Source organism: Chenopodium album, chromosome 16, assembly GCF_948465745.1.
Source record: "Chenopodium album chromosome 16, dcCheAlbu1.1, whole genome shotgun sequence".
NCBI classification, from domain to species: Eukaryota; Viridiplantae; Streptophyta; class Magnoliopsida; order Caryophyllales; family Amaranthaceae; genus Chenopodium; species Chenopodium album.
Window position 1 is genome coordinate 49,336,152 of NC_137849.1, and position 16,447 is coordinate 49,352,598.

A 16,447-nucleotide genomic window follows, 5' to 3' on the forward strand; every position below is an offset into this window, starting at 1 on the left:
ATTTAGGTTTGATTTTGTTCACGATCTCTAATTTTTTGGTTTAATGCCAATAAGCATAGGGTACTGAATTCAAGATCCTTGAAATTAGTCAATGAGAAAGTATGACACTCCAAAGAGGCAGAGACTAATGATTGGTGAGTTTGAGATAATGCTAAACTAAGGAAGAGCGGTTTGCATTTCGCACTTTGAGTTGTCACTAAGATCACAGGCATTTTCCCGACAATAGTTTGTGAGTTTGGGGTTCCACGTCTTAGAATTTGCTCTACTGTGGAAAGGAATGTTTTTCCTATTTTCCAAATCACTTGCATTTAGTGTACTTCATTGCTCCTAAAATTGGTAACTTGCTTGCCTCAATGGCTCAATGGACTTATTTGGCTTAATAAGAGTTACGGCCTATTCTCATTGACTGAACTGAACTGAGCTGAGTTGAACTAAACTGAACTGAACTGAACTTATTAATTAGTGATTTTCAACTACGGATTAGTGATCTTTGATTATTTATTATTATACATATGTGTATATACAAATATACATATTAAAATATTTAAGAAAAATATACTATATAATTAAAATATTTATGAAAAATATATTAAAAACATGAAACCCCAAAACATTTTAAAAACATATACTATTTAATTAAAAAATAAAATATTATTATGACAAAAGAACACAAAACACTTTGTAAAAAATTATCACAATTAAAAAAAAAATAAAAAAAAAGCTAGAACGAAATTAAACAGAGCCAACCCCCCAACTTTATACCACTCTCTTTATTATTCTAATTAATACAATGTTGTTGTCATTATTATTATTATTATTATTATTATTATTATTATTATTATTATTATTATTATTATTATTATTATTATTATTATTATTATTATTATTATTATTGTCGTTGTAATAAGAGCTTAAAAGAATGAAATTTGGCTTTATATCATTAGCAATATTATTAGACATAAACTGAACTGAACTGAACTGAACTGAACTGTACTGAAAATAAACGTATGAGAACAGACCCTTAATCCTTAATCCTTACCAGTTCCGAGGGCGGAGAAACTCTAGCCTTTACGATGTGTAGACATTTTATCTCGGAAAAACAACAATTAACAGTTGCTACCCAGTACTAAGCACTACTTTAGTACCAAAGAGAATCATAAATGGTTTGCGGTTTGCACTCGTCCAAAATGGATGGAGCAAACCTCTTTGACTATGAGGACGAGAATGTAAAGAAACTCTATCAAGAGACATGGAGGTTAACAGGCTGAATCAACATAATGACTCCTAGTACTTGAGAGTTGAGATCACGTCGCAAGCCACTGTATAAACTAGAAATTGCACATACATGTAATGAAGAAAATTTACATACCTTAAAATGAAGAAAGCTGTTACAGAGTGTCTGTTTTAACATTCAATATTTACATATATACATGACACATATGACTAAATACATACACGACCTCAGAGCGATCCATCATAAGGAAACTCTCCAAACTACTAAAAACCTAAGCAAATTTCCAGTGTAATACCAAAAGAAACCTAATCTTACTGCTCTGCTTCTTCAACCTTCAAAACAAGGTTTTACTCACCTAAAATGCAGTTAGCAACCAACCAACTGTCCATCCCAGAATCAGCCCAGCGCCAACAAGGGTGAAGCCTACAGCAAATGCAACAGCGTATCTACCAATGTCATTTTCTTGTGAGCCTCTCCTACGCCGCTTTGCCTTCTGCCAGCTTTTATGCAGTTTTTTCCGGGGATTGTGGGGTATCCAAGGAAGTAAATCAGGGAATCCTGTGGGAGGTGATGACTCACCCTCAGTCTGTAGGAGGTGGTTCTCCAATTGTAGAATTTTGAACCACTGCTTGTAAGCAAAGAGCTGGGAAGCTTGTCGGAAAAAAAGCTTGAGAATGTGTTCTTTCTCAGTGTACGCTTGTTTTGCCGCCTTCTCTGCTTCCCTTGCCCGAGTTTGAGAATGGCAAAGTGCTTCCAATAGCTTAGCTTTGCAAGGGTCGTTATCTAAAATCCTTCCCTCCTCTGGTATATCACTACTTGTTCTGGGAATTAGAAATTATAGAAGAGCCAATACGAATAAGTTAACAGGACCTAATAATGTCCAAATCACAGAACAATATATGAGGAATAAGGACAAGATGCCAACTAGCTTAATTGGTAAAATCTTCGGGAGTGGCACCCAAAATCAAATTCCACCTACATCACTACCCTAAGTGGAAGACCTATTACAAAAAGAGGAATACGATGCAGAACAGCAGAAATTAGGTTACAGTATAAACCAGGCAGTACTCCAAATGACAGCCTAAAGTTACCGAGGAGTGAACCAATGATTTAATGAGCCTTCATAAAAACACTGATAAAGGTTCGAAGGAAAACATTCCAGTAATAAGAGGACAATTCTTTTGCTAAATCCTGGAACCGTAAGAACACAGCACAGAACCAGATTTTTTCCGGACTCGGGTGCTTTGACCTCTAGGTGAGGTTATTCCCGTCCTTGCTTTTCTGTTAGTGGAATAAGGCCTTTCCCTCTTTGTGTGGGAGAGTGTGAAATAGGCTACGGGAGAAAGTTGAATATTTAATACGAAGTATATATACTTCATCTGTCATAAATCAATCTATAAGCACAAATACACCTTTCAACATTGAGACAGATTATACATATACTGTTTACTACAATACTGCACCACACTTTTTAATTTGGCACCGTCAATCAGCAAAGTATAGAAATATCTGAAACAGCAAATGCGAGTAGTAGAATTGGTTTAGATGGTTGTAGAATACATGATCCAAATTTGACTAATCTCATACCTCCCTCTGTCTCAATGCTAAATCCTAGGGGTTCAGCAAGTCTACCATTTCCAATAAGGCCACAGGCTACTGACTACTGTAAGGATTTGTACTATTAAGTCATTAGGATACCCAATTGAAGAAATTTTTGGTCCTGCTGTGTTACATGAAGCTTTTATAGAACAAATAGATCCACAACCTTCTCCCATCCTACCATTGATACTTTAAGACTTGAGAGTTTCATAACGCACAAACTTCTAGGATAATTCATGAATTAACATAAAATTGTACTACTAGTAGAATTATAGAACCAAGTTAGAAATCAACAAAATAGGAAAATAATATATACTTCATATGTAACAGCTAGAATAACCACACGGAAAATTGGAGATCTAAACAAGTAGCACAGTTTACAGCAGAAAAACCCACAAATAGGCACATTCCTACCATATTCTCTACACTCGTTCTCCAGTGAAAACAAAGTTGGGGAGAGAGAGGGGGGGGGGGGGGGGGGGGGGGTTATCAATGCAACAACACAACTAGAGTTTTAATGTTACCTGTTCGGTCCAGAAGCATTGTTTTCATTCTGGGATAGTTTTCCTTGTACTGCAGACCAATCTATTTTCTGTGACCTGCCAGAAGATGGACTGGAAATGGCATCACTACGAGCCTCACACTCTAAAGAGGACATATACATCTCATCATGGTCAAAACTTTTGGCCTGTTTAGAAAGCTCTCTTTTCACATGCGTTTTTAGAGGGGGAGGAAGATCACAATTCTCAACATGATGAAGTGATTTATGCGCCACAAACGAGGCTAATTCCTCCCCATCTGAAACTCGCCACCAAGGAACCTTCTCGCCACCAATCCAAGAAGAATCTGTGTTTGAAGATAAGTCACTGATTTGTTTAGAAACGGAGCTACCAACCATCTCCATTTCCAGAAACTCATAGTAGTCTGTCATGTTCTTTACATCAAGATAATCTTGATCCACCTTATTACTATCAACAGCATTCAATTCATCCAATATTGATTCAGGATTTTTCTTCACGTCAAAAAAAGACTCCAGGTCTTTGTAAACAACATTCTGTATACTTTCATCCTCCATAGTTGCAATCTCTCTGACTGGCAAATCTGTACTCATAGTAACAGTTGAAGAGGTTTCCACATCAGCTGTCCTAGAATGAAATTGCTGAAAGTTAAGGCCCGTGTGATGCCCATTATCCGGTTGCATTTGAAGCCACCATTTTGCATCAGGAGGCAAATTACTATACGAAGGTGTCCTATCAAAAGGCATACGACCTACATTTCGATGATCCGGGGCATCAGTAGCATTAGCAGGTCCTGCATCGACTAGTTTGGAAGATGAGTTTGAAGATTGACAACAAGCTAATTTGGGAGCTCTTTTCTCTTCTTGGACAAAGTAACGGTTAGCTGTTCTTTGCCAAGCTGCTCTTGCTTCTGCAGCAGCCATCAGTCATCTTACTACAAGGGCAAAAAATAAATCAAGAGTTTAAAAACAAGAATCAAATGAAAGATATCGATCTTACTTCCATGATGAAGACCTCCATTACATTTTGCAAAAACAAGAAGCAATGAAGTCAAAGAGCATACAAAAAGAATCCTAAGTATTAAGGCTTCGACGAAAAAACAGTCCAAATATACACAGTCTGACCTCCTACAACTAGCAATTCCCCTACCAATATGAGCACATCATTTATAAAATATTCCCGTTCATAAAGCCATGAATTTATCTCAAGATCAATACAGCTACTGGGAGTCTGGACTCTGGAATCAGCATATGAAACAAACACACAAATCAAATACAAATAATAAGAAATTCAAATCGAAAACAACACATTCAGTACTTCATGCTGTGAACACCAAAAAAAACAATAACCACTCACACCTCACTAAACTTTTTTTTTACAGGGATTAGGTGTATAGGGAGCACAAGGGCAATGATGTAGCCAGGATTCGATTCGATATAACTGTAACATAACCATACTACATACAAGTTTATTCAAACTCCAAATGTAAAGCGTCATAAGTAAAATTAAAAAAATCCTTAAAACCAAGCAGATAAATAATCAGATCCGTACAGTAATTCGCAACTTCCCACCAAAAACATCAAATCCTTTTCTTGTTTTTACTCATAATCTTACTTATTAAGCACATGATTTCTCATCAATTATGATGCTAAATAAATTCCATTAAATATCATAAACAAAAAAAATTGATCAATATTCATGTATGACTTAATATCCAGTAAAAGTAACATGCTCAACAAAAAAACCATTATTGTTCATAAATATGGTATCATGAATCATTAGTTCGCACAAATTAAGTATCAACAGATCAATTTTAACACGAAATTGAAGATTATTATTAGCACTAAATACAAATTTTTTCACAAAAAGACAAAATGATTCTGCATCCAAATGAATCTTCCGGAATCTATTCATGGTAAAATTATGCTTCACTAGCAAAAGAAAAAGCTCAAAAACAAATTAAAAATCAAAACCCAGAAAATTTCACAAAAAAAATAAATAAATAATCTTACATAGGCAGTTGTAATCAATCATCGACTTTAAGAAGATGAAATCAAAAAAAAAAAAAAATGTAGAAAAATAAACTGAGAAAGTGGAGTGAAGGAAAAAAAAAAAAAGAATAGAGAAAATTACGTGAGGATTAAAAAGGGTTGATGAAGAACAGAAAGTAGTCGATGGTTTTCTCTCTCCTCCGATGTAAGCTTTGATCTGTTGAATTGAATTGTTGTTGTTGTTGGTTTGTTTTTGCAGTTATCTTTTACACTCTGTTTGTTTTTCTTGATTAAGTATTACTGGATTAATTACGTATTGGATGAGTATTTTGTAAGAAGCAAAACGACAACGCATTTGACAAAAAAGGGAAAGGTTAAAATTTATAATTATTTATTGTTAGACCGTCCTCGTAAGACAAAGACTTGGTAATTCCTCAAGATGTAAAATTGCGCATAGTGGTACTCGATAATTAGGTTAGGTTTAATTTACCTTATTTTTACTTATTTAAATTTGATAAAAAAATTAGTTTAGAAAAATTAGATAAAAAAAATATTTGTAAGTTTTAACATACTTTATTATTTTATGTGCGGTTCTTTAAAGCTAAATTATATTTTGGCTTATAATTAAATTTTGATAATAGATTATCACCCGATGAAATATATTACACTTGTTTCATTTTGACTTTTTAAAAATGGTTATTTTGACTTTTATAATTCGTTGCAAAGTTTAATTTCTAAGTCTATCTCAAAATGTAAATAAATTTACTAATGTTTGGTTGACATAAGAATTAATTTTCTACATAAACCTTGTATTTCATGGGAAATTAAATCCCACATCAAATTTCCTAAAAATTAACTAAACTTGTTTAATTTGGTGTTTACTAATATTCCCATAAATTTGCACTTTTCACATTTTCACTCATTATGGTCTACCAAACAAATTTCCTATTTTCAAATTCACATGAATTTTCAATTTTCTCATTATTTTTGTACAACCAAACAACACCAAATACTCCGTAATATTTAGCCTAGTTGACGGGTCGGGTTAAAAGTATATCAGCAAAATGTCTTTAATAGCTTTATATGAAAATGGGTCCTCCTAATTACTAATGGTGAGGATGGATTCTTGACTACTTTTGTTGTTTCAAAAAATCAACATTATTGCATCCACCAAAAATAATAAAAGTTGAATAATAAAGAAATAGGAATGTAAAAGTAAAACCAAAGGAAATCTGATCAATGATGAGATGAGATGAGCCAAGGGAAGGAATAAGGATATCATGTGTAAGCTTGTGGAGGGACCAAGCTATACACGTACAGTATTTCCAAATTTATTCCAACTACTTTGTTAATCTTCTTCATTTATTCTCTATTTCTCTTACTTTGATAACTTTTTATCAGTAAATTATGTCCCCTACACGTTAGACCATTGTTTGTCCCACAACATGTCACCCTGAGATTTCATCTATGTGGCCTCTTGTACTTGCCCATCCTCTATCTATCAACCTACTAGTGCCCCTACTCCCTAGCCCAAGAGGTAAAGATATCATGAACTAACCCGATCCGACCTTAATCCTACAAAAGTTAAAGTAGCCCCATGTGTACGCACTTGATTTGCATGGATACACTAGCATTGTATAAAACGTTATCTGATTATATTCAAAGACTTAATTTATAACTGATTAGCCATCTACGTAATTTGAATTGACAGTTCTAATTGCAAAATATAGTAATTCATATTAATTACCATCGTAATTTTAGATCATTTTGATTATTTTTGATATTCTTACGAGACTGTTTACAATTTTCTATATAAAGGGGCTGCATAGGGTTGTACCATTGATACACATTTACTTTGTAATGTGTAATGCATTTGTTTACATCTGGCATAAGGCTTTGTTATGCTTAACTTAGGCTGATTATTTTCAAATAGAATAAGTTTTAATTTTCTATTGTGAAAATAAATTCAATTGCACTAAAAAAATTAAGTAATGCTATAGCAGATTAATAGGAAGAGAAAAAAAAAAGGGATAAAAACATCAAAAAAAAAAAAAAATGTAGACAAAATAACATCAATAATAAGTCAAATAAAATAGTACTTGTATCTCCTAAATCGGCTTTACAAAAACTGAAAAGTTGATTTTAAAGGGACTTACTCCGTATTATGTTTGAGTCATGACCAAAGGAAACAAAATGATCGATCAGCATCATGTAGAAAGAGTCATACGTACAAATTTGGTGATAAGATCTTTTAGACTAGGGACCAAAAGGACCATCTTAGTTTTGGTGTTCAGATTCTCAATAATACCAAAATTAGACCTATCACTGTCTCACTTCAAAGAAAGTTACTATCAGCCTCCTAATAATAGTCACGGTGAAATTATTTTGGAGCTGATTTCTTCCTCTACTAATTAAGTTTTTTTACAGTATATACTCCGTACTTTGTAAGAATATTTTAAAACTAAGTTAGCAAATTACAAAACAGATTATGTTCCAATCAATAACGGAGTATAAAACATAGATACTAGTATAATATCTTTTTTTTTTTTTTTTTGGGTCTGAATAAGTTATCATAGATTCTTAGTTTTAAGCGTTAGGCCAAGACAACCTCATCTTATATTATCGGTATATAAATTCAATGTAACATCCATTTATTTTAACAGAGGAAAATAGTGAAAAAAATTAAATCACTTGCAAAATTATGGCTGGAGTCACATGCATGAAAATGCAAGTCAAGTTGCCAAAAAAAACCAAATAGGAGGGGCATACCGCCCATGCAACCATGAGCGCTCTAGGAGGGCCATGCCCATGGAGCCATATATGCTACTAGTCTAGTACGAATCGGAGTAGATGATTCATGATTATAGTCAATTGTCCCATGCCAGTAAAACATTATGGACCATAAATGAAGGATGATATGATATGGTTTTATCTATCTACATTCATGATAATTATTGGAAACAATCATATTACTACAATGCGTACCAAGATTACAGTAAAGGGAGTTCACTTTGTAAAAAAAGAAAAAAATAAGCAAACGAAAAACCTCTAACTACTTCATTGACAATTACCTATATAAGTACGAAGTATATTGGAATGTATTGCACTATGTCTAGACATATTATATTGTAATGCAAAATTAAAATTTAGACCTATCCTCTATCTTAGATGGAAAGTACGTTGGTATTGCCTTGCCAAACTACCTTTGATAAAGGAGTTTGAACCACATCCGACACAACTGTCCACTTTATACGACTAAAGAGGTTCCGCCTTAAAATTATACAATAATGAGGGGAGTAGCCCCTTAGCCTTATAAAGTGGACACAATTATCTTCTTTCTTCAATGTGGGATATACATCCTAACACAAACTCTCATTTATAAACTCAATTAATGTGGGAGAACACACCACTCATGGATTTTCTCTTAGGCTCAACAACCTTAATATAGCAATTAATAGTAGAAGATTTAGAAACTTTGACCTTAACGGTAAAAGCTGGTGTAAAAGGATATTATTACCACTTAATTAAAATAAGTGGTAGCTTCTCGCTTGTTTTAGAAAAGCACAAAATGGAAAGTCGGATGGTAGGCGTAGCACATAGATTACAGTATAAACCGAGGCGAGTCCATTGATAGTTTCTGAATCAATTGCCAAACAAAATAAGAAATGTTGTTCCATTTTATATGACAAAGATATACTCCCTCTATTTTCTTTTATTAGTATAAGTTTGACCGGCACATTTGCCGAGATGCAACTTTAACCATTAATATATTTTATTGTCTATTAGTAAAAATTGTAACAAAATTATATTACGAAACTAGGCAATATGACTAATCTAATGATATATTATATAATAACATTTATTTATTTTATAGAGGTGAAAAAATTAAGTTAACCCTAGTATGTGAATAGTGCAAAAATCAAAGTAATGCATTTAAGAAAAATGGAGGGAGTACTACGTATGATGTACTGTTAACTCAGAGAATATGGGCACGTAATCTAAGTCTCTAACAGCCAGTTTGGACTATTTGGTAGCCGATTGTAAATGGTTACAATATAATGAAAATGAATTTTTAGTGTAAATTAGGAAGGAAATTAATATTGTTGTTAGGATTGCAAGCTCAACACGAGAAAAATTGATATATGTGAATAATAAGTTGAGTTTAAAGGAAGATTTGTTAAAAATAAACTAAACTTATCAAATACCAATTAGATATATCAAGTAACTTTAATTCATTATAGGGTAATTTTTTGTTCATTTTAAGGTAACTTTAAAACGGATGTAGAATATTCGTTCATTTTATTGTACATCCGATTTTTTAAAATGTTTGTCTTACGAGTACCAATTTAATCCCCATATGTAGTAATACAAATTAATTTCATCCTTGAATACGATGTGTTTTATATATCCATACTTTTCATCACTTGGGAGTATATTACCTAATATTATAGTCATATTGTACGTTTTAAATACAATTTGCAGAGTCCAATTACAAATTTCGAGTGTATTACAATTGGATGGAATTTATTTTGATTTGATGCAATTTATTTCGGGTTGATGCATGTCAAATTGTCAACCAACCCGATCTATTCGATCAATGACCTTTGATTAGATTCTGGGTAAAGTTTTTCAGCATATTCAGTGAAAGTTAAGCTGAGTAAAATAAAGAAATCATGATTATGAGAACGACTAATTTAATAGCTGTATATGCTTGTTGATTAAAAAAATATCTCATAATTCCATACTATTTGTACTACTTAATTAGTTAATTATAAATTTTAAATTTTATTGGGCAAATCTGTGACTTAGAATGAAGACTAAGTGATGGAAGGCGCCAACTTCCTAATGCTCTTCTACACTATTTTACTGCCATACATTGTGTCTCGTTTGAAGCAAATGACGTTGTTCAATTACTTGGTATTAAAGTATTAACTACAATTAGTACAGATAACGACCCCGATATATATACAATTATTCTACATAATTTTGTTATTCATTCTGATTATCTTATGGGTAGATCGGATTTGTAAGAGCAACTCCAACAGCAAGCTAATTTGACAATTAGCTTGGCATGCCACACAAGCTTTTAAGCTAATTGTCATTATAGCTACTTTGAACTTCAATGGCTAGCTATTAGCTTACAATTTAAATGAATTTTACCTCCTTAATTAACTTTTTATATTTCATTTTATTGATTCTATTTTTTATTTTCTTTGGTAAGTTTTTCTCCAAGCAAATTAGCTTGACAAAGCTAATTTGCTTAGCCAAACTAATTTGCTAATTTGCTTAGCTAAACTAATTGCATTTTCTAGCTCCAATGGTCAAGCTAATAACTAGGGATTATTTAATAAAGTCCCTAGCTACAACCATTGAAGTTGCTCTAATAATGTATATATATACGCTATGTATATCTTGCGTCACAAGAAAGAACAATCCTAGGTATTACAAAACAAAATAGTTGTTAATTAATAATTCATTGATCTTTGGTTAAGACAAAAATTAGTAGGACTTGACATGGATCTAGTCGTCTAATAAGCTTTTTTTAATAAATCACTATTAGTTTTAATTGCTAGCAAGTAACAACATAGCTCTTAATTATGAGACCGGCGGCCTTCAAGAAGCATGTAATTTCATTAGAACGTCAATGAAAACAACATTTAACCAATTTTCTATACTTGTATTGCACCATTTAGTTGGGTGATGCAATTGTCAATATATAACAATATTTAGATTGATGGATATTTGATCTGTGTATATTTTCTAGTATTTAACTTCCTAATGATCCAATTTTATCCCACTTTGCCCAAACAATTTACCCAATGACAACAAATGAAATCAATTTCAATACTAAGCCCATTTACTATATATGTGGCCCAATCATGATTTTTTCACCTCTACCATTCGACCACAATACCACGTTATATAACTAATTGATTATTTGACTACAACACTTAGCTAGTTTTATGTCTTGGCTACCAAAACAAAGGAAACTAGTGTGAGTTGATTTGGATTAACCTTCAGTTCCTATGAATATCCAGCAAATAATTTATACAACACTAACATACGCTAAATATGATTTTTCTTATGTGAGTGTATGAGGAATGCATAAACACTTTTTTTTAGGTAAAAGCACCATATCAATATAGGAGTAAATCACATATTAGTATATTACTGTTAGAATGTTACTCCATAAAAGTTTCATAAGCAACTACTCCAAGTAGGCAAGTAAATACAATCATGCTATACAAAATAGAGAATTTCCTCTTACCCTACATCCTAAAACAAACTTAACATCCTCTAAATAGTCTTAAGCAAAGATTTTAGCCAAAATGTTTACTAAATTAACTTTCTTTCTTTCATTGAGGCAATAACACAAACACATGGTGATCATACTTCATACCTCATCCTCTACACCACCACTACCATCCCCTTCATACCCACCACCCAACTCACACACCCTCTCCCACACCTCCTTCGACACCGGCACCACCGACAACCGAGGCTGCCGAAACAACGCAAACCCTGACGCCTTCATCCGATCATCCATCTTCATCTCCGCCAAATCCACCGGCCTCCTCATCTCCCCCACCGCCGCCACATCCACCGCAACTCCGCCGTCATCTCCGTCGTCATAGCATTCCTTAACAACGGTAACAACGCCGACAATGCGGCGCGCTTTGTTGCCAGAATGGTAGAAGAAACAGAGGTCCCCCATTTTCATGGATTTGAGATATTTCTGAGCTTGCTTGTTTTTAACGCCGTCCCATTTGGATTTTCCTCCGTTTGATGATTGATCTTCCCAAGACCACTCCCCAATTTCTGTTTTCAGCAACCAGTATTGCTGTTTATCTTCTTCTTCTTCTTCTTGTTTTGGAGGTTTTTGGTTTTTCTTCTTCATTTGCTTCGTTTGTTTTGGGGGGATTTAGGGTTTGTGAATTGTGTATTTACGACTGTTGCAAATGTGATTTTTGATTTGTGAATATTCATAAAGTGGATTTATGGCGGGAAAATGGACAATTTTTTGGCGCCAACTGGTTGTTGACTTGTTGCTAAATTTTATACAGTATTGATCTTCTTGACCTGACCCGACGTTTGATTGGGTCTATTAGAGTATTTTATGTACCACTAAGTCCCGTAGATAGTGTTCGTGTCATGCAATTTTATTAACCATGTAGTAATTTAATATAGATGAGATTTGGGGTTGGCACTTAACACCAACTTTATAAGCTTATCCACTTGATGTTTAATTAGGTTTATTGTAGTATTATCTATGTACCACGGTAAAATTTGTGTCATACTTGACTTTTAAAAATTAATAAATGAAAAATTTATCAACCCATCATTTACATGCTAAAGTAGTTTTCAAGCATTAACCGATAAATTAAAACTCATATGATGCATCTGGCAATACCAAGGTATTGAACTTTTTTTAAATTGTTCTTGTAGCTTTAATCAGGGAGTAATCTATGTGCAAGTAAGCTAAAAGGTAAGCTGTAGTTTAAGAATGCATTTATTGGTGTTGTTAAACAAGGAACCAATCAAGGGCTCACATTCCATACAAATTTAGGAAGCTAAAGCATGCTAATAATCAATGAACTCTTATAATTAGATAAAACACAAACACTGTATAAGTGTATAATAAGAAGGATTAACATTAGCAATCTTTACTATATTTATATTGTTAACTGTCTAAATCAAAGGGTCACTATATTCTTGAACCAAATTCAGCACTATCTTTTGCAAAGCAATGTTATAATGTGGGAATAGCATATTTTCGACCAAACTATGGGATTCCCACATCGAAGAAAGCAAACAGAAGAGAGAGATAGTGATGTATAAAATGAAAGCTTACGTGACAATGCAACATACTTACCTGGACGGGGTCAATGGGCGATCAAGAAGGCACATGGCCTAGGTTGATGGCCTCCATTGCACTCCGGAAGTGCATCAGCCTAAGATCTCCCCAACGTGGGAGAGTCTACGTCATAATTTGTGATAGAGGGGGCCTGCGTTCGCGCGGCCCCTGTCTAATCCTACTACAATATTTTTTTTTATTTAATTTTATTTATAAGACTAATTTACCCTAGTTTAATACTGTATTGCTTAGGGTACGAAATTATTGATTAATTTGGTGATACTTAATATATTTTGGTTATACTTACTTTTTACTCCTTTAGTCCAGTATTATAGTAATTCATGACTAACTACTCATTATTTCTGATGCCATTGATGTAGAAATAATGAGTAATTAGTATTAGACTACTAGTCTTCTTACCACCTCGCTTATCCCCTTCCCTCCTTTTTTCTCTATTTCCTCTTATCCGAACAAGGTGTTGGACCGAATAGAGTTTTATGCAAAGAAAATGACATGTAAGGTTTACAAATAATACAATCAAGTCATTCAGTGTCTAAGCATATGCTGCAAATTAATTTGGCTGCAGAAACAGCAGCTTGAGCTTGAGCCAAAATATAACAGCAAAGGTAAAAACCTCTCTAATCCCTCTCATATTAATTATTTCATGCGCAACAAAAAGCCAATATTGTGACAATAGTTATATACAAAAGCTTAGTAAAATTAAAAAAAAAAAAAAGGCAAAAGCTAACTGATGTCCAAAATAAACATTCAAGCTCTTCAGAATTTCCATAAAGAACACTCCGAACACTTGACATGCTCACAATGTAGGATTTCATGGAATTCGGGAGTTTCACCTGTAAAAAGAGGCATATGAAAAAAAGCAAAGCATATTAGCATGTTACATACGTTACAATGTAGGACGGAAACAAAGGGAACAAATAAAATCGTTCAACATACCATTCGAATGAGAATCGGGATCAAGATTTAGTTTACAACCATGTAATCCCTTCATGCCATAACCTAGCGAGCCAAAAAACAGCTCCGGAGAAGTGAATGTGCCTTTGCGCCTAGCCCAAAAATTCATATGCTGCCCAAATAGCTCAGGGTTGTTTGGTGAACGTTCCGGTCTTGATCTAATCATACTCACATACTCATAATTAAACCCCTGTTATATTAAAAAAATAATCACTAAATAAGCAACAACAAATGAAAATTTCTACTCGTATATACCTAAAAAAGCGAAATTTTATCAACTCAAGGAATAAAAACATTATAGGATTCCTCAAGATAAAAATCTTTACAAGGTGTCTAGGTAATGAAATTTAAGAAATGGCCGAACTTGAATTGATCAAGATAACAACAATGTTTACAAGGAAGCTTTTGTACGAGTACCTTTTTTTTATTTTTATTTTTATTTTTATTTTTTTAATGCAAATTACGATGTAAGGGGACTAATATAACATCTATCTATACTATATATTAAAAGACGCTTATAAAATTGTGTATGTGTCACGTATATCTTTACAACCTTTAGCATCACGCCACCTCATTCAATAATCTTAATTAAAAATGTACTCCAAACCTCATTGAATGAAAGCCACATGTATTAACATCTTAGCTAGAATTAAATCATGTTCTATTAATCCACATTTATGTATAAATACATATATGATACATGCATTAGAATGTAGAATAAAAACCAAAAAATTCCAAAATAAGCTATTGTTATCATTGTATTCTTATTTACCCACGTTAATATAAAAATAAAATTATTGAAAGTATCATCCGGAGCAAAGTCTGCACACTAGATATTTAAATTAAAAATTAGTGTAACTTGGTTATTTATTGTCAGAGTTTTTATTGATTACTAAAATTATTGCTTAATTACTTAATAACTAATGTCACGTTTTTCACATTTATTAATTTCAAAGGTATCATCCAGTTCGAAATAAAAGCAACAAAATAAAGGACATAGAACGAGAGAAGAAAAACTAACCTCGCGCATATTGTACTCTTCCAAAACAATATCGGCATCTTTCTGCAACCTGGCATACATGGACTCCTTGTTTGCCCTAGGCAAGAGCATAAAACCTCCACTGTAAAATAAATAGATAAATAAAATAAAATAGGGTAATGATATATGTAGGCATGTAGCCCTTAGGGTTATGTATAAGTATTAAATATACATTTTAAAATGAAATTAAGTTGAGAATTTATGACAAAATCACGTGTAAATCAGTGTGATTAATGTTAATTTATTTTCAATATTTTTTCTCTTTATTTTTTAACTTCTTAATAAGAGCTATGTTATCATTTTCCAATAAAATAAACCACCACAAATATTTTATTACATTTCCAACCCATCATTAAATATATTGCGGAACATTAATCATCATCATATCATTTTATTCCCAAATATATTACTCGTAACAATTGCATTAATAAGCTAACAAGATTTGACAGTTTACTCCCTCCGTTCCTTTTTTACATTCCTGCTTTTCTTTTTGGGTATTTCAAAATTACATTCCTACTTTTCTTTTTTTAGTAAGTAAATTTTTACCAAATATCCCAAATTATCCCTATTTTTCTATTTTGTAATTAATGTTATCTCTATTTTCTCACTCTTATTTTCTAATTCTTACTCTTATTTTATCACTCTTATTTTCAGAATCCATATGCATCAATTTAGATGAATATGATTGGTCCTTTTTTTTCCACCAAAAAAATATTATTGGTCCTTTTTCTTTTTAGAGGATTGATGACATGTGCAGTATTAAATATTATTCTATCTTTATTTTACTCAAAGACATCAATTAATGTCTTGTAATTCCCATTGTACTTTATTTTATTGTTCTTTATTTTATTCTAAGTTCCTTAATTCCCGTGTAATTTTACAAATAGGAATGTGAAGAAGGGACGGAGGGAGTAGGATTTAGCACCAAAAAATACTTAAGATTCAATTATGAACCCTTTCTTTTTCTAATCGAAGTTTGTAAAAACAGTGCCTTTTTGGTGCAGCAGGCCACATGGTGTGGCCTGCTGCCAAATCAGCAAAAATAATGGGAGTTACTGGTATTGTCAAGGTTACTTGTATTTTTCAGGTGTTACTTGTATTTTTTTTTCAGGAGTTACTTGTACGATTACTTATTTAGGGGTTACTTATAATTTTTTTTTTCAAGAGTTATTTGTATGGATTACTTATTCAGGGGTTACTTGTTTTATTTTTTTTCAGGAGTTACTGATTACTTGT

At 32.8% G+C, this 16,447-nt stretch overlaps 1 protein-coding gene and 1 non-coding gene across 2 annotated transcripts; one reads left to right on the top strand and one right to left on the bottom strand.

The window, feature by feature from the left end:
* Positions 1-1,348: 1,348 nt before the first annotated feature.
* Positions 1,349-5,645, bottom strand: LOC145586873 (uncharacterized). The gene is made up of 3 exons (XM_081643832.1): positions 5,485-5,645; positions 3,358-4,285; positions 1,349-2,055 (listed from the first exon to the last, which is right to left on the bottom strand). The coding sequence occupies exons 2-3, from the start codon at positions 4,272-4,274 to the stop codon at positions 1,590-1,592; spliced, it is 1,383 nt and encodes a 460-aa protein (XP_081499958.1). The 5' UTR covers positions 4,275-4,285; positions 5,485-5,645; the 3' UTR covers positions 1,349-1,589.
* Positions 5,646-13,207: 7,562 nt separating this feature from the next.
* Positions 13,208-13,369, top strand: LOC145587192 (U1 spliceosomal RNA). The gene has a single exon (XR_014101215.1). It is a non-coding gene; the product is annotated as a U1 spliceosomal RNA (small nuclear RNA).
* The last annotated feature ends 3,078 nt before the right edge of the window (positions 13,370-16,447 follow it).